Source organism: Dipodomys merriami, unplaced genomic scaffold, assembly GCF_024711535.1.
Source record: "Dipodomys merriami isolate MVZ:Mamm:240054 unplaced genomic scaffold, mDipMer1.0.p SCAF_8, whole genome shotgun sequence".
In the NCBI taxonomy this organism is placed as follows: domain Eukaryota; kingdom Metazoa; phylum Chordata; class Mammalia; order Rodentia; family Heteromyidae; genus Dipodomys; species Dipodomys merriami.
In genome coordinates this window covers 31,987,507-32,013,330 of record NW_027206401.1, presented here as the reverse complement: position 1 = coordinate 32,013,330, position 25,824 = coordinate 31,987,507, and the positions used below count along the sequence as shown (strand labels likewise).

The 25,824-nt window shown below is 39.2% G+C and overlaps 1 protein-coding gene across 1 annotated transcript; it reads right to left on the bottom strand.

The window, feature by feature from the left end:
- Positions 1-3,699: 3,699 nt before the first annotated feature.
- On the bottom strand, positions 3,700-18,434 carry Cd164 (CD164 molecule). The gene is made up of 6 exons (XM_070010882.1): positions 18,141-18,434; positions 15,223-15,312; positions 13,323-13,394; positions 11,816-11,851; positions 8,169-8,222; positions 3,700-6,701 (listed from the first exon to the last, which is right to left on the bottom strand). The coding sequence occupies exons 1-6, from the start codon at positions 18,322-18,324 to the stop codon at positions 6,535-6,537; spliced, it is 603 nt and encodes a 200-aa protein (XP_069866983.1). The 5' UTR covers positions 18,325-18,434; the 3' UTR covers positions 3,700-6,534.
- Positions 18,435-25,824: the final 7,390 nt, after the last annotated feature.

Here is a 25,824-nt window from a genome sequence, read left to right as displayed (position 1 = left end):
GCCAATGCTAAAGTTAACAATTATCTGCCTAGTGGCCGGTTCATTTCATTGGCGTTTTTGTTGGTGGTGGTGGTTTGTTTTTTTTGGAAGGGACAGTACTGAAATTTGAACTCAGCATCATGTATTTGTTAGTCAGGCCTTCTACAATTTGAATTATGCCTCTAACCCTTTTTATTGTAGGTTATTTTTCAGATAAGGGCTTGTTACCCATGTTAGCCTCCTATCTTGATTCTCACCTCTGCCTATCAAATAGCTAGGGTTACAGTGTAATCCACCAGGATTGTCTAGATAACTTACTTGGACTGGGCTGGCCTCAAACCACAATGCCCCTTCTCAATCTGCCTCTCAAATAGCTGAAATTGCAGGCATATGCCACATACCCAGCCTGCACTGGTTTTCTTTTATGATGAAATGGCATGGATCCATCTTCATGGGAATATATATTCTGGATATAAGACCCCCCCACACACACACATATGCTCCTGCTAATACCACTGATAGCACGACATCCTAATTCCCACAGCACAGCTTCTAAGCAAGGATTCAATTTCACAACAAAGAAAATGCTGCAGGAGGCTCATCCTTAAAGCACAATGCCCTACCCTCAAGTGGCTGGTCTCATTAAAAGGTTTATTCAGACAATTGGGAGACACTATCCTGAAAGGAAAGCATATGCTTTGAGTCAGGTATGGGCTTCAGAACCATGAGTAATTGGAGTGGTTCCTCACATGTTTATGCTTGTTATCCCTTCAACTTTGAGTATGGAGGTTTGGGTCCCAGGAACTATTATACCCAGGAACATAAAGGGTCCATTAATAGAAGATCTAAGACAAGACTGCTATAGTTAGGATTCTTATGTACCTGAACCAATATGCAGCAAAAGGTGACCACTCTACTGGCTGGAATGATCAATTCTCATTGCCAAAGGGAGATGTTATTACAAGTACACAAAAGTGGTAGAGGATACATAGGATTCTCTGGGCACCTGAGTATTTCCATGCCCCAATAGTAAAACTTAATGAAAAACTATAGCAACAGGCAGGTTATAGTCACTCTACCAGGTAAAGAATCCTGGCCAAGCCAAGTACTTGTGGCTCATAACTGTAATCTTAGCTACTCAAGAGGCTGAGATCTGAGGGTTGTGGTACAAAGCCAGCCTGGGCAGGAAAATCCATGAGACTCTTACCTCCAATGAACTAGAAAACCAGAGTGGAGCTGTGACTCAAAGTGGTTAAGTGCCAACCTTGAGCAAAAAGAGCTCAGGAGTGGTGCTGTAGCTCAAGTGGTAGAGCGCTAGCCTTGAGCTGAAGAGCTGAAGGACAGTGCCCAGGCCCAGCGTTCAAGCCCCACGACCGACAAAAAAAAAAAAAAAAAGAGCTCAGGGACAGCTCTCAGGTGGAGTGCAAACCCCACAACTAAAACAGAAAAACAGAAACACACTTGCCAACCAAAGGTCTAATCAGAACCTCACAGAAGACCTGAGGTAGTGGAGGGAGATCCTAGGTTTATATAAACAAGGGCCATTATCAATTTGATTCCTCTCCATTTTCTTAATATGTATTTATTTGTACATTCTAACCATTCACATTTTCTTCACTTTAATTATATATTCAAGAGTAGATGTTAAATTCTCAGTTTAGTTACAAAATACTTGATGTAACAGTGACAAGATTTGTGAAGCAAGGAACACAGCTAAAATGGAAACAATGTTGGTACAGGGCAGAGACTAGTACTAATCCCACACATAAGGAAGCTATCAAGGAAAAGGTTCAGTACCTGGTGCTCACATAAAGCCGGGATCAGAGCCTGTTCATAATCTAGGGGACACTGAATACTCAGAAGGGTCTTGCCTCAGTGCTAGGGAACAATCAGCGGAAGAACAAATGTTCTGTTCTTGCTTCAAGAAGCTTCAAAGATCCAGAAGGATCAAATTGTCTTCAAGTAACTTAACTTTGTCTCAGCACAATGATTAAGGTACAGGAATAAAAAATACCCAGTACTCAACAAAGTAGAATTTATATCTGGCACCCAACAAAAGTTTATCAAGCACACAAGGAAACAAGAAAATAAAACCCAAATTAGGCAGAAAAGTAAATCAATAGGAAACCAATTTATTTGATAGCATTACTAGATATGGATATTAAAAATTATTACTCTAACACTAAATAAACCTATAGAATGACTATAGAAACGCAAAAGATAAAATGAAGAACTGAAATTGGGGAAAAAAACTATTTTACATTAATAGTAAATTAGTCCTAACATAATGAGACAGTATTAAAGACAGTAACAGGATTGGTCCAGTGTGAAACAGAAAGATTTTTTAAAAGAATCTTAGTAGACTGGATCAACTTCTAGTAGGCGCTGTGTAATTTTTTTTTTTTTTTTTTTTGGTCAGTCGTGAGGCTTGAACTCTGGGCCTGGGCGCTGTCCCTCAGGCTCTTCAGCTCAAGGCTAGTGCTCTACCACTTGAGCCACAGTACCACTTCCGGTTTTCTGGTTGTTAATTGGAAATAAGGGTCTCACAGACTTTCCTGCCTGGGCTGGCTTTGAAATACAATCCTCAGATCTCAGTCTCTTGAGTAGCAAGGATTACAAGCATTAGCCACCAGCGCCCAGCTGTCTGTATAATCCTTAATAGGGCAAAAGGAGTGAGAACAAAAAAGAAAAAAGCATTGTAGATAATGTCTAGAATTTTCCAAATATGAAAGCTAAAGATCCAAGTAGCTCAATAATCCCCAAACATGAGAAACAAGAAAATATACTCCATAGCACATCATAATCAGTTTTCTCAAAACCAGTTCCAAAGAGAAAAACACTTTAAAAAACAGAGGAAAACCAGAAGTATATAGAACAGAAGATAAAAACAGGATTGTCACAGAACACAATGCAGATAAGGAGACAACAAACCAACAAAGCATATTTTTTTTACTGAAAGCAAAATATGTCAACATTGAATTCAGAACTGAAATCTTTCAAAAGCAAAGATTATTTAAACAAACCATGTATAAATAACATATTGGTTCTTGTATCTTAAGCAAAATATAAATTAGAAAACGCAGATGCAAAAACTATTGTACCAACAAGTAACAAATCTAATTAAATATTGAATGAAAAGTGCTATTGGATGGACAGCCAAGGAAAATACAAGTACTTAGAGCCATCTACATGAAAAGAACAAATGAAATGGTAACTATGCAACTAAAAAGATGTAACATTTCTCATCTACAAAACATTTTGCCCCTCTTACCAAAAGAACAATAGCACTATGTTTTATGGAGTTTTTAAGCTTGGCATCAAGTTGTTGGTACTAGGCAGTTGAACTCAGGTATTCACTTTTGCTAGGCATTTGATAAGCCACACTACTAGCTCTCTGTTCTGCTGGGATAGGGTCTCTTTTTTAGCCCAGGGGAGCCTAGATTGTGATTCTATTTATACTTCACACTGTAGGCGAGAGGACAGGTGCCACCACCTAGTTTATTCTGTTGACACTGGATGTCCAGAATTTTTTGTTTTTGAGAAGTTATATATTTAATCTAATTTAAACATTATACAATGCATTAGAAGTAATTTTACCCCATTAATATTTTACATTTTTATGAATCAGATAAAAACAAATTTAAGTTAAATTTTAACAAGTCATTCAGAATTCCATCCCCCCCCACCACTCCCTCTCCCAGAATTTTTAACCAGGGATTACCTAGAACTGTGATCCCATCTGTCTCATGAGGAAATAGAAAGGAGTACAGACATGATACACGCAACCAGCAGCACTGTCTTATGTAATTATCAAACTTGACCATATGAAAGGCTTATATGAAACCAAGTTTGTGATTTCTAAGTCAAATTATAAGCCATAGCCTTACAAATAATATGGCTTACAAAGAAGTACTTTTTGCTTTTTCCTATAGAACTGGGGCTTGAACCTAGAGCCTCGAGCTTGCTAGGCAGGCATTCTACCATTTGATCCAGATCCCCAGCCCTTGAGTAACCTTTAATTTAATACAAAATATAATTTGACCACAAAATGGTCAATGAATGGTACCTCTTGACTTATGCAAGCGTGCCACTCTCATCCTCTGTCATTTATAAGCCTCTGCTCGCCATAGATTAATTCTTAAGTTATTATTGATTGATCTAGAGGAGCAATAAAAACAGAACATTTATCCCCATGGACTGATAGGGCAGTAAAAATGCAACACATTTTATCCAATAAAGAGAGCAAGTATTCAATAAACAGGTAGATTTATTTTAAGTCAGTTTGGTACATGATACAGATTGGTTTTCAGCTTTTAATGAACTAAAATAGAAATTTCTAAGTACAGCAGTATCTGTGCAACAAGTATCTGTAAGACAAAATAAGGTATTTGATAGAACTACATTTGCATGAACAAATCAGATGAAAAATCTGAAAACATTTTTATATACCTTCTGGATTAAAAAAATCCAAAAAATGTTAATGGCTCAAGATACTACACTGCTAAAGTAAGGGGGGAAAGGGGCACGAAAAGGCTGAGTTCTGTTGCAAGAGCTCATCTGTAGACTTGCAAAATCTAACTTTCCTACTGTTAGCACAGTGCTTAAAGGTACAGAATCTTCAAACAAGTTATATTTTGACAAAATTTGCTACATGTGTTGACAATGTGTGGCAAGGAATTTATACCCACATAAATGACAATTATACTATTGTAGCTAATGCCTGCCACCTTGTGAAGAACGGAAATTCTATATATTCTCAAATGAATCTTATAGCACTTACTAAAAACTAACAGCCCTGGCACCATTGTAAGTTGTGAGGTACCTAGAATATTACTAATGACAACACAAAACTGTGAGGTAAACCTACCATTCCCCAAAACCCTTTGAAGTCAGAGATTTAAACAATTAAGGCACTTGAAAAATTAGGTGTATGTACAAATGTGCAAGTAAAACAAACTTTAGCTGCACCAGCAAGTGACAAAGCAACAGTAACTCTTAATTTTAAGAATCTTTAATACAATCAACCTAAAAACAAGTTTCAGTTTATGAAATGAACCAAAGCCATTTGTAATTTTCAATTATAAAATACTGAAAACCAACTGCTAAATTTACTCCAGGCTAACTAAACTAAAACAACTTTAATGACCTAGAAAAGCAAAAGCCCATTTCCAACTAAGTCTCTGAATTTATCCAATGTTGTCAAAGGCAAAGGGAGAATCAGCCTTCTAAAACTAAAACACAAACAATCCACACTTTGAAAGGCTTTCAAAACTTATAGAAACAAAAAATATGCATGATTAATCAAAGAAAGGAAGGGAAAAAAACCATTCTCTTCATCCAGGGCAATCATCATTAAAAAGATCTCTAGTAATATGATAAAAAAAAAACTTAAGATTTTTAGGGTTTCATATTTGCTATCTGAAAACTTAAAACGATTGTCACATTTAAAAAGCTAGTAAATGGTTCTAAAACCTATTTCCTTGCCTCAGGAAAGAAGTTACTTTCCAAGAAAGCTTGGAAGAAATTCTTTCAAAGTACAATAGTAGTAGGATACTTTTTGAGTACAAAGGAAAGATAACCAATTTTCTCTGTATTCTTTATGCAGCCCTAAAATAAAACCTGGGAGGTTCAATAGAAGGCTTTCAGCTTATTTATAAATTCCTTAGCTTAAATTTCTCAGCTCTGAAAAAAAAAAAGTAGTTATGTTTTGGATTAAATATTAATAGCATGATATCTAAAAGCAGGTTTATTACTGCTCACATCAATAGTTACATCCTCAGGACGATCTTGACCTTCCTTAAATGTTGAAGAACAAACCGTACATAATTTTCCATTACAGCCCACCTTTTAGTCTGTCTTTTAAGGCACTCACTGTTCTTTATTTTCTCAATGATAATAAGGTGCTCTGCAGCATGGACAATACACAATAATGGTTTGTAACCTTTCCATTCATTTCTTTAAATCTGGAATGTAATTCCCTGTGTGGCATCTTGTTTCTAAAAATAACTTACAAAGCACAAAATTTTACTCTAAGGATACAGTTTAATACTATTAATAAATTTATTATGCTTTTGAAATGATAGCCAAAAACCCACCTACACTGATGCTCATTTGGCACACCCTTTTCAATTCTGGCCACTAAATTACATCTTGAGTTGGACTTTTTTAAAAAATTAACTTTTCAGGCTTTAAGGTGACTAAATTTAAACTGTCAAGAGTGAAGAGGCTGTCTGCACAGGACATTTTCCATCACTTAAAAAAGTGACATTTGGCATGTAAAGAGAAGAAACATAATCCCACAGCAGCAGCTATGAAAATAAAAAGACCACAGCCACAAGGATTCATGCAGAATATTTTAAATATTCCTGTTCAGCAAAAAGGTTTAACTGATTTTTCTTCAAAGATGATGCTTCAAAATATCCTATATGCATCCTTTGGAAATTTAAAGATCCCGGAAAAACATCTTCCATATGAGACTTTCTTGAAAAGTAATTATTTTGGTTTCAGTGAGTTACACAAATGAATTGCCAGTTCTCATTAATTTACTGGGTCTGCTTACAGAGTGTGGTAATTTCGTTCTTTAGATTTGCAGAATTTATAGAGAAAGAAAATTACAGCCTGCACACCCAAGACAAGAACAATTCCTCCAATGAAACTGGCTGCGTCAAAGGTAGACTTCCGAGTAGGTTGTGAGGTCGGAGTCAAAGTGGTATTAGTTGCACCTAATATGATGAAAGAAATAACAATTCTTAGTTAACTCTCATGATACTCTACCACAGTATCAAAACACACCTGAACATCTGTTTTTCCATGTTATAAAGTATTTCCTCTTATGACTCTAGTTGCCGAAGATAACCCTTATAATTCTATTCATCTCATTCAGAGATGTAAAGTGGTCAATGTTACTATAATGCTTCAACATGAAAATAAAAAGGATTTTTTTCTGGTATATAAATTGTGACACAGGAATTTATAAAGAACTTTCAAATATATAATAATTTTCTAAGACAACTTTTGGCTAATTCCTATGTTATCTGTGATAAAAATTCATGACATTTGTGTTTTACTATATCTTAACATAAAGTAAATAAAAACTCAGTTCTAATTTTTCAAGTTACAAAAGCATCCTTAAAAATTCAAGCCGGGCGCTGGTGGCTCACACCTGTAATCCTAGTTACTCAGGAGGATGAGATCTGAGGATCAAGGTTCAAAGCCAGCCCAGGCAGAAAAGTCTGTAAACCTCTTATCTCCAATAAACCACCAGAAAACCGGAAGTGACACTGTAGCTCAAGTGGTAGAGTGCTAGCCTTGAGCTGAAGAGCTGAGGAACAGCTGAGTTCAGGCCCAGAGTTCAAGCCCCACGACCAACAAAAAAAAAAAAAAAAAAAAAAAAAAAGAATTCAAAATTGGTTATTTCTACAAGCAAAAGAACTCAATTCAAAACATCTTAAATAGTCTGAGCCATCTTCCCAGCCCCCAACTTCCATTTTCTAAAGTAAAATATTAAACAAATAATGGTTCTGGTGGTTGTATAGCTGATCAACTTCAAAATTTATTACACCTAGGGGTGTTGCTCAAAAGTAGAGTGCTTGCCTAATATGAGTGAAGTGCTGAGTTCAATTTCCTAACACCAAAAAAGCAAATGAAACCCACCTAAAATTCAATCACAACAACTTTGTAGTCCCTTTTGAGACAATTAAATAGCTTTACTGGAACTAAAAAGGTAGGTAGAACAAGAATACAGACATAAGAATCACAATACATAGGAAAAGACTCCTCAGCATCAAAACATTTGAAGGAACAGATTTTTTTTTTTTTAAAAGTACACATCTTGGCCTTTTAGGCTTCTCTGAGTACAAACGATACTATTATCATCACTCAAATTGTGATGGCTATACTATATATAGCATATAACCAGGCCCCCAAAGTAATTGATAGTTTCAAATCAATTTTATATGTAAGTTGCACTTACAAAAAGGTCTTAGGAAAACATTTCTTAACTGTAAAGTGTCAGCTCAAATATGTTTATACACTAAAAAAAATTAAGATTCTCAGTAGAACTACCATTACTGCTTTAACAGCTTGTTATTATTTTGGTCTTCTAAAAAATGAGTTTCAGTGTTTGAAATAGTAAAAGCAACCATGTGCAAACATTCTACATCACTACTAGTTTAAAAAACTTCAATTACCTGATGTGACAACTGTCGTAGAAGCTGAAGGGGAAGGCAGAGTTGTGGTTTTAGCTGAAATGAAAACAAAATGTATTTAAAAACCTTAAGTCTCTAACTTACCAGTTAGCTAATATCTACTTTAAAAAAATATATTGTTACTGGGGCTGGGAAGGTGGCTCAGTGGTAGAGCGCTTGCCTTGCATGCCTGAGGCCCTGGGTTCAATTCCCCAGCACCACATAAGCAAAAAAGAAAAAAGCAGGAAATGGCGCTGTGGCTCAAGTGGAAGAGCGCTAGCCTTGAGCTGAATGAAGAGCTGAGGGAAGCACCCAGGCCCAGGCCCATAGTTCAGGCCCCACGACCGGACCAAAAAAAAAAAAAAAAAAAAAACTATTAAAACTGATGGTGTTAAGAAAGAAAAAACAACTTATTTAATATTACATAGACACCAAGATTTGCCCATTCACTTCAGGATTAGCAAAATTTTCACAAAGGGGTAGATGATAAATCTTTTCATCTATGTTGTATAATGCCAAAAACATGGAAATGAATGAACATGCTTCATCTCATACTAGTAATAGGAAGGAAAGACCTCTGGATACATTTGCGAGAGCATTAGTTTTTTGTTTTTTCCTTGAAAAGTAGGATGGTAAGGGGCTACATATCACTAGCTGGCTAGGAATTCCTTACCATGCCTAAGACATAATTAGGTTAGTCAGAGTTGAGGCCTGCAGCTTCACCATCAGGATTTGATTACTATGGTAGGTAACTCTCTTCTTGGGGGAAAGATTCTGAGTTTAAAAATTCATTCCATGGTGCTATTCTATGAAAAATGTAAGCTGCTATCCAGTCTTTGCACTATTTCAGAAGAAAGGAACTGACGAAGAGAATCTGGCAACATATGTTCATTTTGGTATAAAGTATGTAACTAGAATGTATGGCATTTTGGAGTTTCCTTAGAAGAAAAGGCTTATAAATATCTCAACTCTTCTTGGTACCAACATTCTATTGTTTGACACAGGAGGCAGAAATCTCATTGTGGTTTTTTTGTTGTTGTTGTTGTTGTTTTTTGGGTCCGGTCGTGGGGCCTGAACTCTGGACCTGGGCACTGTCTGTCCCTCAGCTCTTCAGCTCATGGCTAGCACTCTACCACTTGAGCCACAGCACCACTTCCGGCTTTTTTCTTTTTGCTTATGTGGTGCTGAGGAATCGAACCCAGGGCCTCAGGCATGCAAGGCAAGCGCTCTACCACTGAGCCACCTTCCCAGCCCCAGAAATCTCATTGTGTACATGTCTTGAAATACCGCATTATATTCCACAAATATCTACTAGTATATGTCAATTAAAAACAGTCAACAGGAGCTTAATGAAAGCTCTGGACAATTTTTTGTGTGACAGTACTGGAGCTTGAACTTGGGACCTTGAGCTTTGTTGCTTACAGGTCTACCACTTGAACCACTCCTCTGTTTCCACTGGCCAGACTTCTATTAGGACAGACCCAAGAAAAACTTAAAGATGATTGCTAACAATACTAATTCATACATGTGTGTAGCTTTCCCATCTTGCTTGTACTAGTGTTATAAACACTATACTACTTTTTATAAGAGCCTCACAGACTTTCATGCCTGGACTGGCTTCAAAACACAATTCTCAGATCTCAGCCTCCTGATCAGCTAGGATTACAGGTAGAAGCCACTGGTACCTGGCTCAGAAGGCATGATCATTTTAAGGCTCATTATTCCTTCAGGGATTTTGTTGTTTGTCAATTATCTTCAGTGTAACTAAAAAAACCAAAACACAACAAACGTGTGGCTGTCACTGAGGATTTCTCAGGACATCAAGTTCTGCTAAATGAAAGGCCAAGACTTGACTGCAGAAAATACATCTATTAACTGATAAGCACTTCCTAGTTGAAAACAAATCTCTGTTCATATGACATTGATTCTGCTTAAAACAAAACAAGAAATTAAGAACTGTTAAGGAAACAATGCAGAGAATTTCGTTTCATGTAGAAAGGTATGCAGTGGTTTTAATTCAAATAGCCCTTCCCAAGGATAGTGTAATTATCAAAAATGGAATGACAAAATTTTGTAAGAAACATACTAGAGAATGTCCTAAGCTGTGAGGTATTTATTTTATATGTTCATGAAAAGAAAAAATAGATCAATAGAGATGCATTCTCTAAATATAAGTTCACATCTTCATGTCAGCTACACAGGATGTGGAGGTAAGAACACCGGCCCTGGGTAAAAAATGTAAGATCCTCTTTGAAAAGTAACTGACAACAAAAGGGTTGAGGCCTTGACTTAAGTGGTAGAGTGCTTGCATACCAAAATCCTGAGTTTAGAACCCCAATAGGTGTCCCAAAATCACGTCTGATCATATAACCTACATGTTTAAAATCTTTCAGGATAACATCTATCAGCAGGGTATACAAATAGATGCCTCCCAGTCATGCTTTTGACCTGTAACTGTCAGCTCTCTCCCTTTGTACAGGACACTTAACCTCACTCCTCATGTGCTGACCAGCCTGCTCCATCTGAGAAGCTCTTCTCACATTTTACCAGAATCATTTCAGTCAACAGCACCAAGTTGTCATTACATATCCTGTACCATCCAACACACTTTCCTACAAATTCCACCAAACATTGTACTCACTGATTTCATCATTCCTATAGAAATGAAATGCTGGCTTACTTCTTCCCTATATCCTCAACATCTAGTCTAGTACTTGTCCAATAAGAGATGCATTTAGTATTTGTAAAATTTAAGTACCTACATTTCCTACTGAATTAGTAGATTCAGGGGGTGGTGGAAAATTTTCTAATTGTTGATGAAAATGAAAATGATCAGTAATCAATGTTGAACCTTAAATAATGACCCCAAAAGTCTCTCAATCACCCAAAGCTAACAAATACCTCTAAGGTATCACTTGTGAGATGAATGAGCTAACTGTCCAACCAATACCACAATAGGCAGCATAGTGCTACCATCTATCCTTATTTATTTATTTATTTATTTTGCCAGTCATGGTGCCTGAACTCTGGCCTGGGTGCTGTTCCTCAGCTCTTCAGCTCAAGGCTAGCGCTCTACCACTTGAGCCACAGCACCACTTCCAGCCTTTTCTGCTTATGTGGTGCTGAGGAATCAAACCCAGGGCCTCAGGCATGCAAGGCAAGCACTCTACCACTGGACCACCTTCCCAGCTCCTCTTTTCTTATTTTTTTGTGCCAGTCCTGGGGCTTGAACTCAGAGTCTAGGCACTGTCCCAGGGATTTTTTGCTCAAGACTGGCACATTACCACTTGACCCACAGCTCCATTTCTGGCTTTTTGGTGGTTAATTGAAGTAAGAGTCTCACAGACTTTGACAGGTTGGCTTTAAATTATGATCCTCAGATCTCAGTCACCAGTTACCAGTGAGTCACCAGTACCTGGGCACTGCTACCATCTTATAGTAAAAGAAGAAATATAAAAGTGCATTACTGTATCATCTAGTTTCACAAAAATGAAATGTACTTACTTAGGTATACACACAGAAAAAGAACAGAAGCTAATTGCTGAAAATATTTTGGTATACTTAACTAAGGTCTTTTAAATCTTTCAAGAAATTATTCAACAAGAAGGCTTAAAAATCCTGAAGAACAGTAGAAGAGTCAGTGAACTTACCTGTAGAACTGGTTGGTACTGGAGTAACAGTAGGCACTATTAATAAAAGATATACACTAATGAGTCTAAAATATCACAAACTACAACACGAATTCCCAATCTACAAACATGAACACTACTTTCACAATTTTTACAACATAAATACTATCCTTTGGAAAAGACAGTTGCCCCTACTGAATAGAATTATCTCTTTCCTTAGAAATAGAGCCACCGGTTTACAGTGATATTTACCTTTCCATAGGAAACAAATTTTTAGCTTCCCTTGCAGCAAAGTAGCCAGGTGTACTTTCTATAAAGCAACCTTAAAGACGATAGGGACTCTTTATTTTCCCTTCTTGCATGCAAGAAAAACCAATTTGAATGTTGGAACATGTATAAACATCCTTCTTAGACAATTATGATCAGGGTCATTCTGGGAAGGTAAACGAAAACCTAAAAGGAGCCTAGGTTGTAGATGGTCATGTAGCCATCTAGTTTTGCTACAGATCAGACTTCTTTTACATGAAGTTGTCCACTGTGGAAGCCATCATAACTGGACATTGTTTCCTTTATAGCTAAACCTATTTCTAATGAGTATAGCAGGAAATAAACAGCATTATTTATTTTTCTTTGAATCAATATTTTAAAAATGTTTTGGGTGAGGCATAAGCTCAAGTGATAAAGTTCTTGCCTAGAATGTGCAAGACCTCAATATTGCAATCTGGTTTCCAAGTAACTTCATGAACTCAAGTCTGATAATTTTTAGTTTTCTAATATATATTAAAATGCATATTTTGAATGTTTGTAAATGTACCACTTACCCATATTATACATTCTACACAGGACAATACTGATTTAATATTAAAGAAAATTCTTTTTGTCTAATGTACTATGTGTAGTCATTTCTTTTTCCCTTCATTTTCCCCGCTTTGGTTTATCCCCTGTTTTTTATTTTGGTACCCGGTGTCTTACATATATGTTTATCTGATTTAGGGAAGGGAAGGGGATAACAAAATGCTGAGACAAAGGACAAAGGGTGAACCAATCCAACAGTGATACTCACAAGATACTATGTTAGAAATAAACTTTATAACTTGGAAAGGATCAGGGGAGAGAAAGTAGGAGAAAATTCCTAGTTACAAAGTTTACACTGGAATGAGGAAAGCCCAACCAAAGTTAAATTAGGCAAAGGTTAATCTTCAAAGTTTATGGACACACCCCACAAAAGCCTTTTACTCTATTTTCAATTATGCTGGATATTCAAATGTGACCATCACTAGTACTGTAACACAGAACATACACAGAACATACATTTGTCTAGACCAGGAAAACACAAATAAAGACCAGTTTAAACTGCAGTTTTTTTGTTTTAAGTAGGAGACTTAAAGTATCTACACTTACAGAATTTCTTCACAGGATAGGTGAATCACTAAACCAAGTTTCAAACTATCCTTTTAGCAATATGAATATTCTATTCATATCCAAATTCTTAACAAGGTTAGAAATTATAACAATGCTTTAAACTTACCAGAACAAGAGTCAGTGCTATTTGCCACAGTACAATTAATAACTTCTGAAGTATTTGAACAGTAGGTTCTACCTATCATAGGAAAACAAAAAGATAAGCAGCACCAATTACTTTTTTGGTTTTTTTGGTGGTAGTAGTGGTGGTCTCTTTGTTTTAATAAGCTCCAAAACATCTGTAAATAAAAAAATCAAGCCCCAATAAATACTTTAGAAGTCCAAAGACCAACAAATACTATTGTTTAAATACTGTTATGTTTTGCCTACAGTTTGAGAGGTATTACACAGATCCTCCAAATTTTATCCTTCTAAAATCACATAAATAGCTCATAGCTTTAATCGTAGCTACTTAGGAGGCTGAGATCCTAGGACTGTGGCTCAAAGCCAGCCTGGGTAGAAACGTATGACACTCTTACCTCCAATTAAACACAAAAATGCCAGAAGTGAAGCTATGGCTCAAATGGTAAGGATCTAGCCTTGAACCCAAAAGCCCAGGGACAGTGCCCAGGCCCAGAGTTCAAGCCACAGGACTAGCTAAAAAGATAAAAACAAAACAACAACAAAAACCCCCATAAATAGACTGAAAATCTGAAATATTCAGAATTATAATTTGAGAGCCATCCAGAAATCTACAAAAAAAAAAAAAAAAAAAAAGGGTAGCACAAGTGGTTCTAATCTTTTTTTTTTCCTTTGGTCTAGGACTGAGATACCAACTCAGCACCTGAAACTTTAGCTCACTGTCTAGTGCTCAATTAAGCCATACCTCCACCCCCTCAAGACCTTTAATAAAAAAAAACTTAGTGGGGCTGGGAAGGTAGCTCAGTGGTAGAACTCTTACCTTGCATGCCTGAGGCCAAGTTCGACTCCTCAGCACCACAAAAGCAAAAAGAAAAAAGCCGGAAGTGGCGCTGTGGCTCGAGTGGTAGAGTGCTAGCCTTGAGCTGAAGAGCTGAGGGAACAGCACCCAGGCCCAGAGTTCAGGCTCCACCACCGGATCCCCAAAAAACAACTTAGTAAAGAGTAACCATGGCAGTAGTAGAAACTATGCTCCAGATTTCCCTGATCTCGATGTCTATACCTTGTAAAATAGCTTTCTTAGACAGGCAGACTTGGAGAAAGTCTCCCCCTCATCAAGTAGTGGAGTATAAACTCAGGGTTTATAGCTTATGGCTCTACTAACTGAGTCATATCCCTAGCAGCAAGTCTTAAAATTGAAAACTCAAAAATCTCCAAAATTCATCTGGTATATATCACTATGCATGGGAGAGAACACCTTTAAATTCTATTTTATGGCCTAACAAAGTGACTATTATATAATGAAAAATTGAGTTAACCCAAGTTAACATCCTAATTTTAAAGAGGTTCTGAGCTTCATGTAATTTTTAAAAATATTTAATTTTTACTGAATAAGGCAATTTAACATGTGAATTTTTCTATATTAAGCAAGACTGTTTTGCTGATAAGGAAAAATGCAACCACTGTACACTGAGAACAGAATGGTTTATGCTATAATCCTATGACTAATAAAAATCTTACATTTCAATGCACTTCCACCTATCTCTTTATCCTTCAAATGTTCGAAGTTAACTACTTTAAGACTTAACAAAACAAGAAAACTGCAACTACTTCACAGATAATTCTAACATTTTACTGCACCTTAAACTTTACTAAGACTTAAAATCTCTCTAAATTATCAAGTCTAAGAAATCTAAAATGGGGGGAAGGGATGTTTAAGCAATTGGCATTTTAAAGTACTGGATTTACAAAATAAACAATGTAACCAGCCTAAAGGCTCTAAGGAAATTTTCAAAATGTTTAAGAATGAATAGGTTTCTAAGAAGTTATAAGGAATGTGTTTTTGTATTTTCAAAATTAGAGCAGTATAACAATTTATAATCTCTTACCTAATTTTTGGCAGTTTATCCAAAAGCAGGTAGTATTAGCAATGCTACCATTAATACAGGAAACACAGCTGTTGTGGCTTTCACAGGTTTCTAGGAGGAAACAAATGAAGATGATGAATTAGTATCTCATTTGCACTTATTCTCGTTATATTTTGAACGTTAAATGATACAGTAGCAGAAAAATTCAGAGAAATGGTAAAAACTTTTAAAGAAATACCAATTATATGAAACCAAATAATAAATTTGAGAAACAAGTTGAGTTAGTGGGCTCATCAGTACTTTTCCCTCACAAAACACTTTTATTACAGTAATTGCTATTTTATACTTATAATTTTGGCATATAGACAAAAGAATTTGGAAAGATTTATAAAACAGTAATCTGGATATTCAATATATTAATCAACAACAAATATATAGATGCTATTAGTACAAAAACAGAGAGCCCTGATAGATGCTCAGTACCCTAAGATACCTATAAAACAATCTTTTTTCAGAACACATTTGAAAGATACTCACCATACACACCACACTCATACTCCTGAGGCATTTTAAAGTGTCCTTAAAAATGAAAAATACTAGCCAGGTACTCATACCTGTAATTCTAGCTACTCAGAGGCTGAGATACACACACACACACACACACACACACACACACACACACACACACACTCATACCTGTAATTCTAGCTACTCAGAGGCTGAGATACACACACACACACACACACACACACACACACACACACACACACACACACACACACACACACACACACACACACACACACACACACACACACACACACACAAAAAGATTATGAGATCAACACTACATATAAGGGAAATTACTGTTCCCAGAAACACAGCGTTTTTGAAATTTTTGTACGGATTCTTGAACTCAAGAGCCTGGGCACTGTTCCTGAACTTATTAAGCTAATGTCTAGTGCTCTACCATTTGGGCCCCAGATCCATTTCTGGCTTTTTGGTGGTTAATTGAAGGTAAAAATCTCAGACTTTCTTGAGCCAGCTGGCTTCTAACCAATATCCTCAGATCTCAGCCTCCTGTTAGCTAAGATCACAAGCATTGAGCTTCTGGTGCCCAGCAGGAATTTATGTGCAAAGGGAAGGAATTTTTTTTTTAAACAGGAATGAAGATTACAGGTTAGATTGAAACTCTGATGCTGGAGGACTAAAAACAATTTCCCAAAGACTCAAGATTCACTAATACTTCGCCTTAATGATTCACCCTTCACAGGGTTCTCTACAACTAGAAACGACCTTTAAAAGCACAACACTCATCTATACATTATTTGAAGCTAGGAAGAAGTTTACCAGTTGTTTTCTAAGTCAAATGGTCCAGAAATAACTTGAAGTCAATTACAACTGAATGTCTGCACAAAGAAATCAACTTACAGAATCTAGAAACTAGATGCATGTACAGTCTCATTTGCTTTCCTCTTGCCTAAAAAATTAGTTCTACAGTAGCATTCAACACTTTATTGAAAACATATATATTCACAAAATAGAAGTTCTTCAGAATTTATGCCCACTACTTAAAAATCATATTTAAAGCCTGAACACGATTGTAGACCAGTGAAAAGTTTTTTATGGTAAACTGAACTTACAACCTTTTCTAGGGCATCTTATCTATGATTTCCAGAAAAGAAAAATTATCTCTTCTACCTGCACTTCAATTACACAAAAGCAATGAACTTCGTATTTCCAAGCTTCTGTTAAAGACACAAAACAACCACACTCTGTAATTGAGGGGAAACTGCTAAATAAGGGGAAGACAAAAATAATCTGCTCTGTCATTCTAAGCAGTGCGGTTAGAAACTGCCAGTATTATACTGTAACAACTTACTTTCCGTACTTAAAATTTTACCCTAACTTCTTGCTGGATGTATTAAGTTCGTCACGTATTTCATCGAATTTTATATTAAAAATACTAAAACGAAGGGTGACAGACCGCAATGAGCAGCTTCAAAACGTCCTCGTCTAGTAATAGTTCACCTAGTTATCTCAAATTACCTTCCCTCTCTTTTCTGTAGTCACGAACGTCAATTTCAGCTGTACCTGCGTGTGTACCGTACACGCCTCAACTGACCATACTCAACAGCAAGAGTTTAAGATGTTCCTTGAGTGGGTTGCTAGAACACCGACAGCTCTGGGTTCCACTCCAACTCCACAACCACTAAACCTATCGTCCGGGGGTTTCTCCGTCTACTTCCTAGGTTTTCCCCATCCATCCTCCAGGTTCGCCTCGAGTACCAAAGGCTAATCTGTGGTAAGCAGCAAACACACGCCAAGGACACGCTGTCTTCCTTTCGCTCACAACGCGTACCTTTCGGCAGCCGCACGCTCCAACCTTGCTTATACCTGTCGGCCAAAGCGACGCGGTGACATTTCCGGCGACTTAATTTCTTAGGCCCCGTTCCAGAGCCCCGAACGCTGCTCACGTAGGTTAAGTTTCTGTTTCTCCGGGGCTAACTTCCGGAGGAGCGCCCGGCGGGAGGGGCTGGGGTGCACGGGCCACCCGCCCCCCCACACACACACTAAAGTTCTCCGTCCCCGCCGACTTCGGAGGCGCCTCGCCCGAGCACTGAACCACGGCTGCCACCGCGGCAGGGAGCCACGTCCCCGCTCCCCAGCCCCGCGGCGAGGCCGGGAGGGACCGGGGGCTTGGAAACTGCACACGGCGTGCACCGCCCCGGGGTCGGAAGAGCGCGCGGCGCGGCCCCCGCCTCCCGCCGGCCGCTCGGCGCCCGCCTGGCCACCGCGCCCGCACGCCGCCGGTCTCGGGGCGGGCCGCCATGTTGCCGGAGTCCCCACCCGTCCCGGTCCCCCCAGGGCCCCCCCCCGCCAAAAGTGCGACTCGTCGGAGCGGGCGAGCGCAGGAAGCCCGTTGGGCCGGCGCCCACCTGGTGCTGGGGCGGTGGTGGGCTGCGAGGGAGTCGGCACCGGGGTGGTGACAGGCTTGGTGGGCGCTGGAGTCGCGGGTTCAGTCACGTTGGGAGTCACGGTGGAGTTCGCCTCCACAGAGAGCGCGCAGAACGCAGCCAGGCAGGTGGCGGCCCAGAAGAGCAGGCGAGCGAGCCCCGACATCGTGTCCTCCGCACTGGCGTCCCGGACAAAGATGCGGCGCACAACAGCTCCGACGGTTCTTCCGTCGGCCCCACCGTCCCCCGCGGCGCCACTGCCAAGACTCCGCTCCCCTGCGGGAGCGCGTAAAGGTCACGTGACGGGTTCCCGGCCGCGGCAAGGGGGCGGGGCGCGGCGCAGAAGGGGCGGGGATAGGGAGAGACCAATTGGAATCCTCCGGGGGGGGGTAAGCGTGACGGCCAGAGGAAACCTCACGGTGACTGTACAGCAAGAAGGGCTCCATTCGCTATAGAGTGTCGTCACTGATCTCACAGTACTTACGCGCGGTGCAGCTGAGGTGTTCTCACGCTTGGGATGGGGAAGCCCCTCACTCCGGTTTGACTGGTACGTCCCACATGACGTGGCAAGCGACGTCCGCCGAGCTCCCGGCACACCCAGCTCTCCTTCCACGGCCTCACGTGACCTGGGGGACCTGCGTGGGTCAGGCGGAAGTTGCTCCCAGGGCCACGAGTAAAGTTTGGTCTGTGTTTCGCACCGTGCTCCGTCGGCCCCGCGCGGGACCCTTGATCGATTCGGAGGCCATTGGTTGTGTTGGAAGCAACTCTAGTGTGGGTCACTCCCGGGGTAATGAGGAGTTCCTGCTCGTCCGGCCCCGAAAGCAGCCTCCTGCCCCCACAATCTGAGCCGCCCCGTCCACGTTACCAGCCTGACCCTCCCGAATTTCGTTTTCAGTCAACGGCAGCGGACGGCGTTCCAACTCCACTACTGAAGTCAGAGTCAAAAGCGGCCCGACGCCCACACAGACACAGACAGACAGACAGACACACACACACACACACACGGGCGAGGAAGCCGACCCTGGACTGCAACCTGGTTTCAGAGTTGGATTTTTCAGTGCTTGGTAAGGCTTCTGCTCTGGCTTTCGGTGTAAGTGAGCGCCCTCTGATGCTCACGCTCACGAAATATTCGCCGGCTTCTGCCGAGTGGTAAAAATCAGACTTTAAAGTCGTTTGTGGCCATCTGTTTCCGCTATTTTGTCATGAAAATTTGATGACACATTTATCCTAATAAAATGACACGGATTTAATGGCTTTTGTGAGGTCTATGTTGCTGGGCCCTAAACAAACCACCAAAAAAGGGCAGCAGAAAGGCGTTATTTTTTGGCTTAAGGGGAGAAAACCTTTATGGAGGTAAGTGATCTAGACTTAACCCAAAACACTTGGCCCATAGATGTGAGTTTTAGGACTCCTTTTTGCCAGAGAGACCCTGTAAATTTCTCTCTGTATCCATTGTTTGCAGCTTCTTAACATTGCAAAGAAGGCAGATGCATACTCTTTATTTATGTCCCTGTAATTTAACACCTAACCCTGGAAGGTGAAGGGAGTAGAGCTTAACGGCTTTGTTTTTACTTCCTGGTTTGTTTTCAATGTACGAGTCTGGCCCTTTAAAATACTTATAAAAGTAAGTATTCCTTTCCCTATTGCCTCATTTATTTATCCTACCTCATAATCTCTAGAACTAGATCAAGAAAGAGATCCTAAGCCATTCTCACCAGTCCACAAGGAAACTTTTCAGTTTTCAAAGGAGCAGTGTTCTGTTTATTACCATATTTGTCAGACTTGGCTCTATTGAGATTTTTAAGCCAGCTAACTCTTCCATTTAGTACTTTTTGCGCTGTTTAGTGGCAACCCTGGTCTTTACCCATTTGTAGCCAGAAGCCCCCTCCTTGGGACAACCAAAAATTCCTGACATTTCAAGAGTCCTTTAATGGTAAAAGAACCATTTGTCCTAGAAGGTTATGTTTGTATGGTCAGCCCTCACTCAGCTTATTTCCTCTTAGATACTTTGCCTGCAATTAACATTATTGATTGATTGATTAATTGTTGGAGCCACTTTCTTATCTATTACTTCTCTTGAAAGCAGCAAGTCACAGTGCATGCTCTTGTGAATCTGTTAGTCATATAAACTTCCTCTAAATTTTTAAACAGAAAAAAAACAATTGCTTTCCATAAACCCCTTCCCCTAAACAGAACAGCTCTCCAAACAGGAGACTGCCTTCTTTCAATTCAGTGTAATGTCACTAGTATCCAGTGGACATTTAGGAATCAAAAGTTTGGCTCTCTTACTAGATGGCAAAGAATGGAAATCCTCTTAACCTAGCTGATATTAAAAGGGATTCATTATTAAGAATATGTAAGTAGCTCTCTGTTTTTCTAGCTCTCAGCTCTTTTCTTTCCCAGCTCCCTTCTCTCTCTGCTCTCTCTTTGCTCTCTCTGCTCTTTTCTAGCTCTTCTCTAGCTCTTCTCTTTTCTAGTTATTTTTCTCTTTTCTAGCTCTCTCTCAGCTCTTTTCCCCAGCTCTCTCTTTTTTTCTTTTCCAGCTCTCTCTTTCCCAGGCCTTTTGCCAGCGCGTGGAGTGCCAACCTTGCCTGGTCCCAGCAGGTCTACTGAATAAACCTACCCCTTACCTGAATACCTCGTGTGTGCTGCTGTTCTTACTCGGCCTACCTCTTTTTAAAAACCTAACATAAATAAATAAATAAAAAATTTTAGAAAAGAATATGTAAGTAAATTTTACATTCAGAGATGGGAAACTAAGTGTGTGTGCACAAAAGGGAATCTAGAACTTAGGAGGAATTCCTGGCATATGGTCTGGCTTGCGACGACATTGTATCAGGCCAGCTCTAACACCCACAGCTAACTATTGCATTGCCCATGATTCCTGGACCTGGACCTGCCCACTACTTACCTCTGTCCTTAGCCCATCTCAGGAAATCTGCACAAGAGCTCTTTGAACTTTTAATTCCAACTACATAGATTTTCTTTTGCATCAGGATCTTGATTATGTCATTTCACCTGCCTCAACCACTCTTTCTGGCACCTGACCAACTCCTACTTCTCCCTGCAGGTCTCTCAGTGAAGATGTCACTGCCTCTAGAAAGCCATCCTTAAAATCCCAAACAGCCCTCATTTCCACTCCTGGACCCCAGGTGCTCTTGATGTGCTCTTCTGCACCCTTCACTTGCCTGTAATGAACTACATAGCCCATTATATTCCAATTGTCTTTTTCACTGCAAAAATAGGGACACTCTCCAAATTATTCTTTGCACCACACATATCTGACTCATAGTAGCTACTTAAATTGACTTTATAAAAAAATGAGTAGCCAGATGCTACTTACTCAGTCTATATAACCTTAGGTACTCAAGAGGTTTGGATCAAGAGGATCCTGGGTTCAAGGCCTGCTTGGGCAGAAAAGTTTATAAAACTCTGTCTCCCAAATAATCAAAAAAGGCTGTGCTGAGGATGTGAATCAAGTGATAAGAGCACCAGTCAAACAAGCAAACCACAAGAATTTAAAGCCCTGAGTTCAATCCTCAGTATTGGATTGGGTGAGGGGGGGGGGGGCCACTATAGAAGGGGGAAGAGTAAAAGTCAGTTGTCCACTCTTACTAAAAATAGCAGTAGGTAAGAACCACAAAAGGCAACTACAAATAGTTCCCTCAATTCTGCCCCTTCTTGGGTTTGGAACAGGGAAATTACTTAGAATGGGATATGGGTAGGAGGGAAGAACCTGCATTTATAATGCCACCTCAATAATACGTATTTATCCTTCTATAGAAAGTGTAGCTCAGCGGTAGAATGCTTGCCTAAAGTGTACTTGGGGTTCAGTCCTCGTCACTGAAAAAAAAAGATTGCAACCAAGTATAAAACTGAACTAAATCTATTTTATATTTTCAACATTAAAAATGTAATTAAAACTGACTGAAAGTATTAAAGATTCCTTCAAATTAGATTAGTAGATTGGAAGTTCCTATAGTGGTAGTGAAATTTATGTAACAGGATAACAGGCTTGTGAGTTGAAATGGTGGCATTCTGCTTGTCGGTGGACTAGTTTTGAAGGAAATGTTTTTGAAGGGAAACCTTTACTGGCTGTCTCAGTCTTCAGTATACTACAAGTTAAACCGAGCCACGGTGAATCATGCCTATAATCCTACTATTCAAGAGGCTGAGATCTGAAGAGCACTGTTCAAAATCAGGCCAGGCAGACAAATCTAAAAGAGACTTATCTCCAATTAGCCAGCCAAAAGCCAGAAGTACAGGTGTGGCTCAAGCGGTAGGGAGCCAGTCTTGAGGAGAAAAGCCAAGTGAGACTGCAAGTCCCTGAGTTGAAGCTTCAGTACTGGCACACACACCACTATAAGATTAGACATTATTTTCCTAATACAAATGAAACCCTATAGTAAATGATTATGTTGCTATTGATTTTATAAAATTTGCTGAAAGGATCAGAGTGAGAATAGCTTAGTTATTTCTATTTATAAATCAAAACAAAAATTAAAAAAAAAAAGGTTAAGTGATTTGACCACTACAGGAAAGGTGATTCTAAAATAAATGTTTAGCTTAAAAATGTACAGAAAATATAAAAACTTGTAGTCTACAATCCTGAGGTTGCTAGACAATCCAAACATTGACAGTGGGCACTGTTGGCAGTGGAGGCTAATTTTTTTTTTTTTTTTTTTTTTGTCAGCCATGGGTTCTGAACTCTGGGCCTGCGCACTGTGCCTTAGCTCTTCAGCTTAAGGCTAGCGTTCTACCACTTGAGCCACAGTGCCACTTCCGGCTCTTTCTGCTAATGTAGTGCTGAGGAATCAAACCCAGGGCCTCATGCATGCAAGCCAAGCACACTACCACTGAGCCACCTTCCCAGCCCCTTGTTTTGATTTGCTTTTTGAAACAGAGGCTCCCCAAATAATCTAGACTCCTAGAATTTTCTGTGTAGCTGAGGCTGGACTTGAACATGCTTCCCAAATGCTGGGATTACACATGTGCATCAAAGTACCCATATTTGATACAAATCTTGCTTATTTGCATGACCTACTGTAACAATAGCACATGAACTTAACTTTGCCATGTCAGAGATCAGGGCAAGTTTCTCAAATAATTGACATTTTATATACATTATTAACATGTATTTATTTTCCCTATTTCTAGACTAAGAAAAATCTTAATCCTTTCTGTTTATATTGTCACTCTTCTGATGTATTTTTTTTTACATTTGTTTTTGGGATAAGGTTTTAAATGCCTTATCACAATGTTTCTTCAAACTACATGGTTAAACATACAGTTTTAACAGACGTATTGCTGTTTACCCTTCTAAATTATGTGCATAAGAACCAATGTCCCTATAGACTTTTTCACTAAAATATCTATAGCCCAGTAATGGAAGGGTGAATATGATCAAAGTACATTGTATATGATAAAAATGTCTTGATGACACCATTAAGATTTATGAAAAAATCTACAAATACATAAGCAAATATGTGTTTAAATTTAAAAAACTAATAAGTAGCATTGCACTTTCAAATGTGATATACACCTAATTTTAACCCATTTGAATATAGATAGCCTACTAACTGTCTTGGATCATGACCATCGTTTATTTTTAAGGAAACAAACTTCATGACACATGGTAAAAGTAAATGTTGGTTTGTGGGGGGAAAAATTCTGTTCTCTGAAAGTGGAAAGTTACCACAAAGGGACCATGGACTTTTATCCTTAAGAAGATAAGCTGAATGTTACCTTTATATTATTACATTGTTACATAGTTAGATAAAGTGATATGGACTTAGTTTCTTACAAACTTGCAAATATCTCAATTCTTTCACAGTATCAGACAAAATGCTTAAGGCCATTCCCATAGATTCATCAACAGTAAGAACTGCTTGAACTGTTCCTCTGCTTGTTAAATGTGACCAATGCTAGTAACATTCTTTAACCATGATCCCTGCAAAGCATCGGTTTGATTTGATTGCTTCATTAATTGATGAGTCTTGGTGACTAGCCCCACTCCCTCTTATTTCAGATGTCCCCAATATGACTTAAGGCCTGGCCAAAGGCCTAGAAAGAGGGTCTAGAAGCTGCATAGAAGAGACAGAGTTCAGCTGGGTGTGATGGTAAGTCCAGCATACAAGAAGTTAAATCAGAAGGACTATAAGATTAAGGCTAGCCTGGCCTACATAGTGAGATCCTTGTCTCAAAAAAAAAATCCTAAATTATTATATTGCCTAGAACTCTGAATATAAGAAGAGGAGTTGGCTCTGCTCTGTTTATGTTTGACATATATACATAGACACATATGTATGTGTATATTTATATTTATATACATGATTCTAACTATGGCAGTGTTTAGGGAAAGAGAGGAAAAGAAAGATGGAGGATGAATGACTTCTAAATACATTGCAACTATGTATAAAGATGGCATAAAGAGCCTCAACAAAACTGCTGATCAGGAGGGAGTTGAGAGGGTAGAGATAGCCGGAGGGTGAGTTATTCTGAGCAAAATAAAATACACATATGAAATACCATAGTGAAACCTCCTCAGTGCAATTAATGCACATTAAAAAGAAGAAAATGACAAGAAAGCAAAAAAAAAAAAACCACGCTGTTGGGGGAGTGGGGTGCCAGTGTGAGAGGGGAGAGCCTCTGATGAGCGGAAATGAATGAACATGACTATGTTTGAAGTTGTTTCCATATAAAAAAATTGAACAATGAAACCGGTTGAAATGGCTTTGATTGATAGGGAGTGTGACAGGGTGTGGTTGATCAGAATACATTGTATACATGTGTGGAAATGTCACAGTGAATCTCCACTTGTATAACTAATACATGCTACTAAAAAGTGTTGTATGTAGCAATAAAGAGGTCAAAGTAAAAACTGAAGCACATGCCAGGTGAGTAGGATTAAAGATGGTGAGGAAGAGTGGTTGAGAATTACTAGCGTGAAGGAAAACATCTGTATTCATGGTGTGCTGATTACACAAATCTTTACATTATAAAGGGGCATCCTGTGCACACTTGTACCCAGGTAAGCTGCCTGGTTTTGGTACAGTTGTGTAAGATACAAGCAATAGAGAAACTAGGTGAGGAGTACATAGGACAGCTTGATGCTATTTTTTGCAATTTCCCATGCATCTATAATTATTTTTTTAAACCCATATCCTTATCTTCGGCAAGCTCCAAAGCAACTCACAACCTGTGCCCTTTAAGACTGGCTTAAAGGATAGATGATCCATGGAAGACACACTGCTTTCAGTGTAGGGCCAGAAGAGCAGAGGGCTCTAAATAGGGCTGGGCACAATGGTATGAGCAGGAGCTGAGCAGGATCACCAAAAGCAGCACTTAGCTGCCATCACCAAGGAAGCTGAAACAAGATACTTCTGTCTGCAGTGATTCCCAAACAACTACTTCCCAGCTGTCCAAAGAATCAGTGGAGAAGAGCTAACTGAGCACAGAACCCATCCCCACCTACAGATTCTGACTGGGAAGATCCAGGACAAGCTCTCAGATGACATCTGTGTGGGAACCTTCTATTAAGGACCAGCCGATCAAGCAACTCTCTAGTAATGTCACATGGGTTCACTGTCATGGAGACTATAATCTGAGTTCCTGATTATTATATGGCTGTTATGGCTCAGAGAGCCATGAACTGAACTCAAACATC

Excerpts from the sequence above, each read along its gene's own strand:
- Cd164 (XM_070010882.1), bottom strand. The coding sequence starts at position 18,324 with ATGTCGGGGCTCGCTCGCCTGCTCTTCTGGGCCGCCACCTGCCTGGCT. Across the intron at positions 11,852-13,322 it reads TAGCACTGACTCTTGTTCTG|TGCCTACTGTTACTCCAGTA; the intron begins GTAAGTTTAAAG and ends TTTTATTAATAG. Across the intron at positions 6,702-8,168 it reads TACGACAGTTGTCACATCAG|GTGCAACTAATACCACTTTG; the intron begins GTAATTGAAGTT and ends TCATCATATTAG.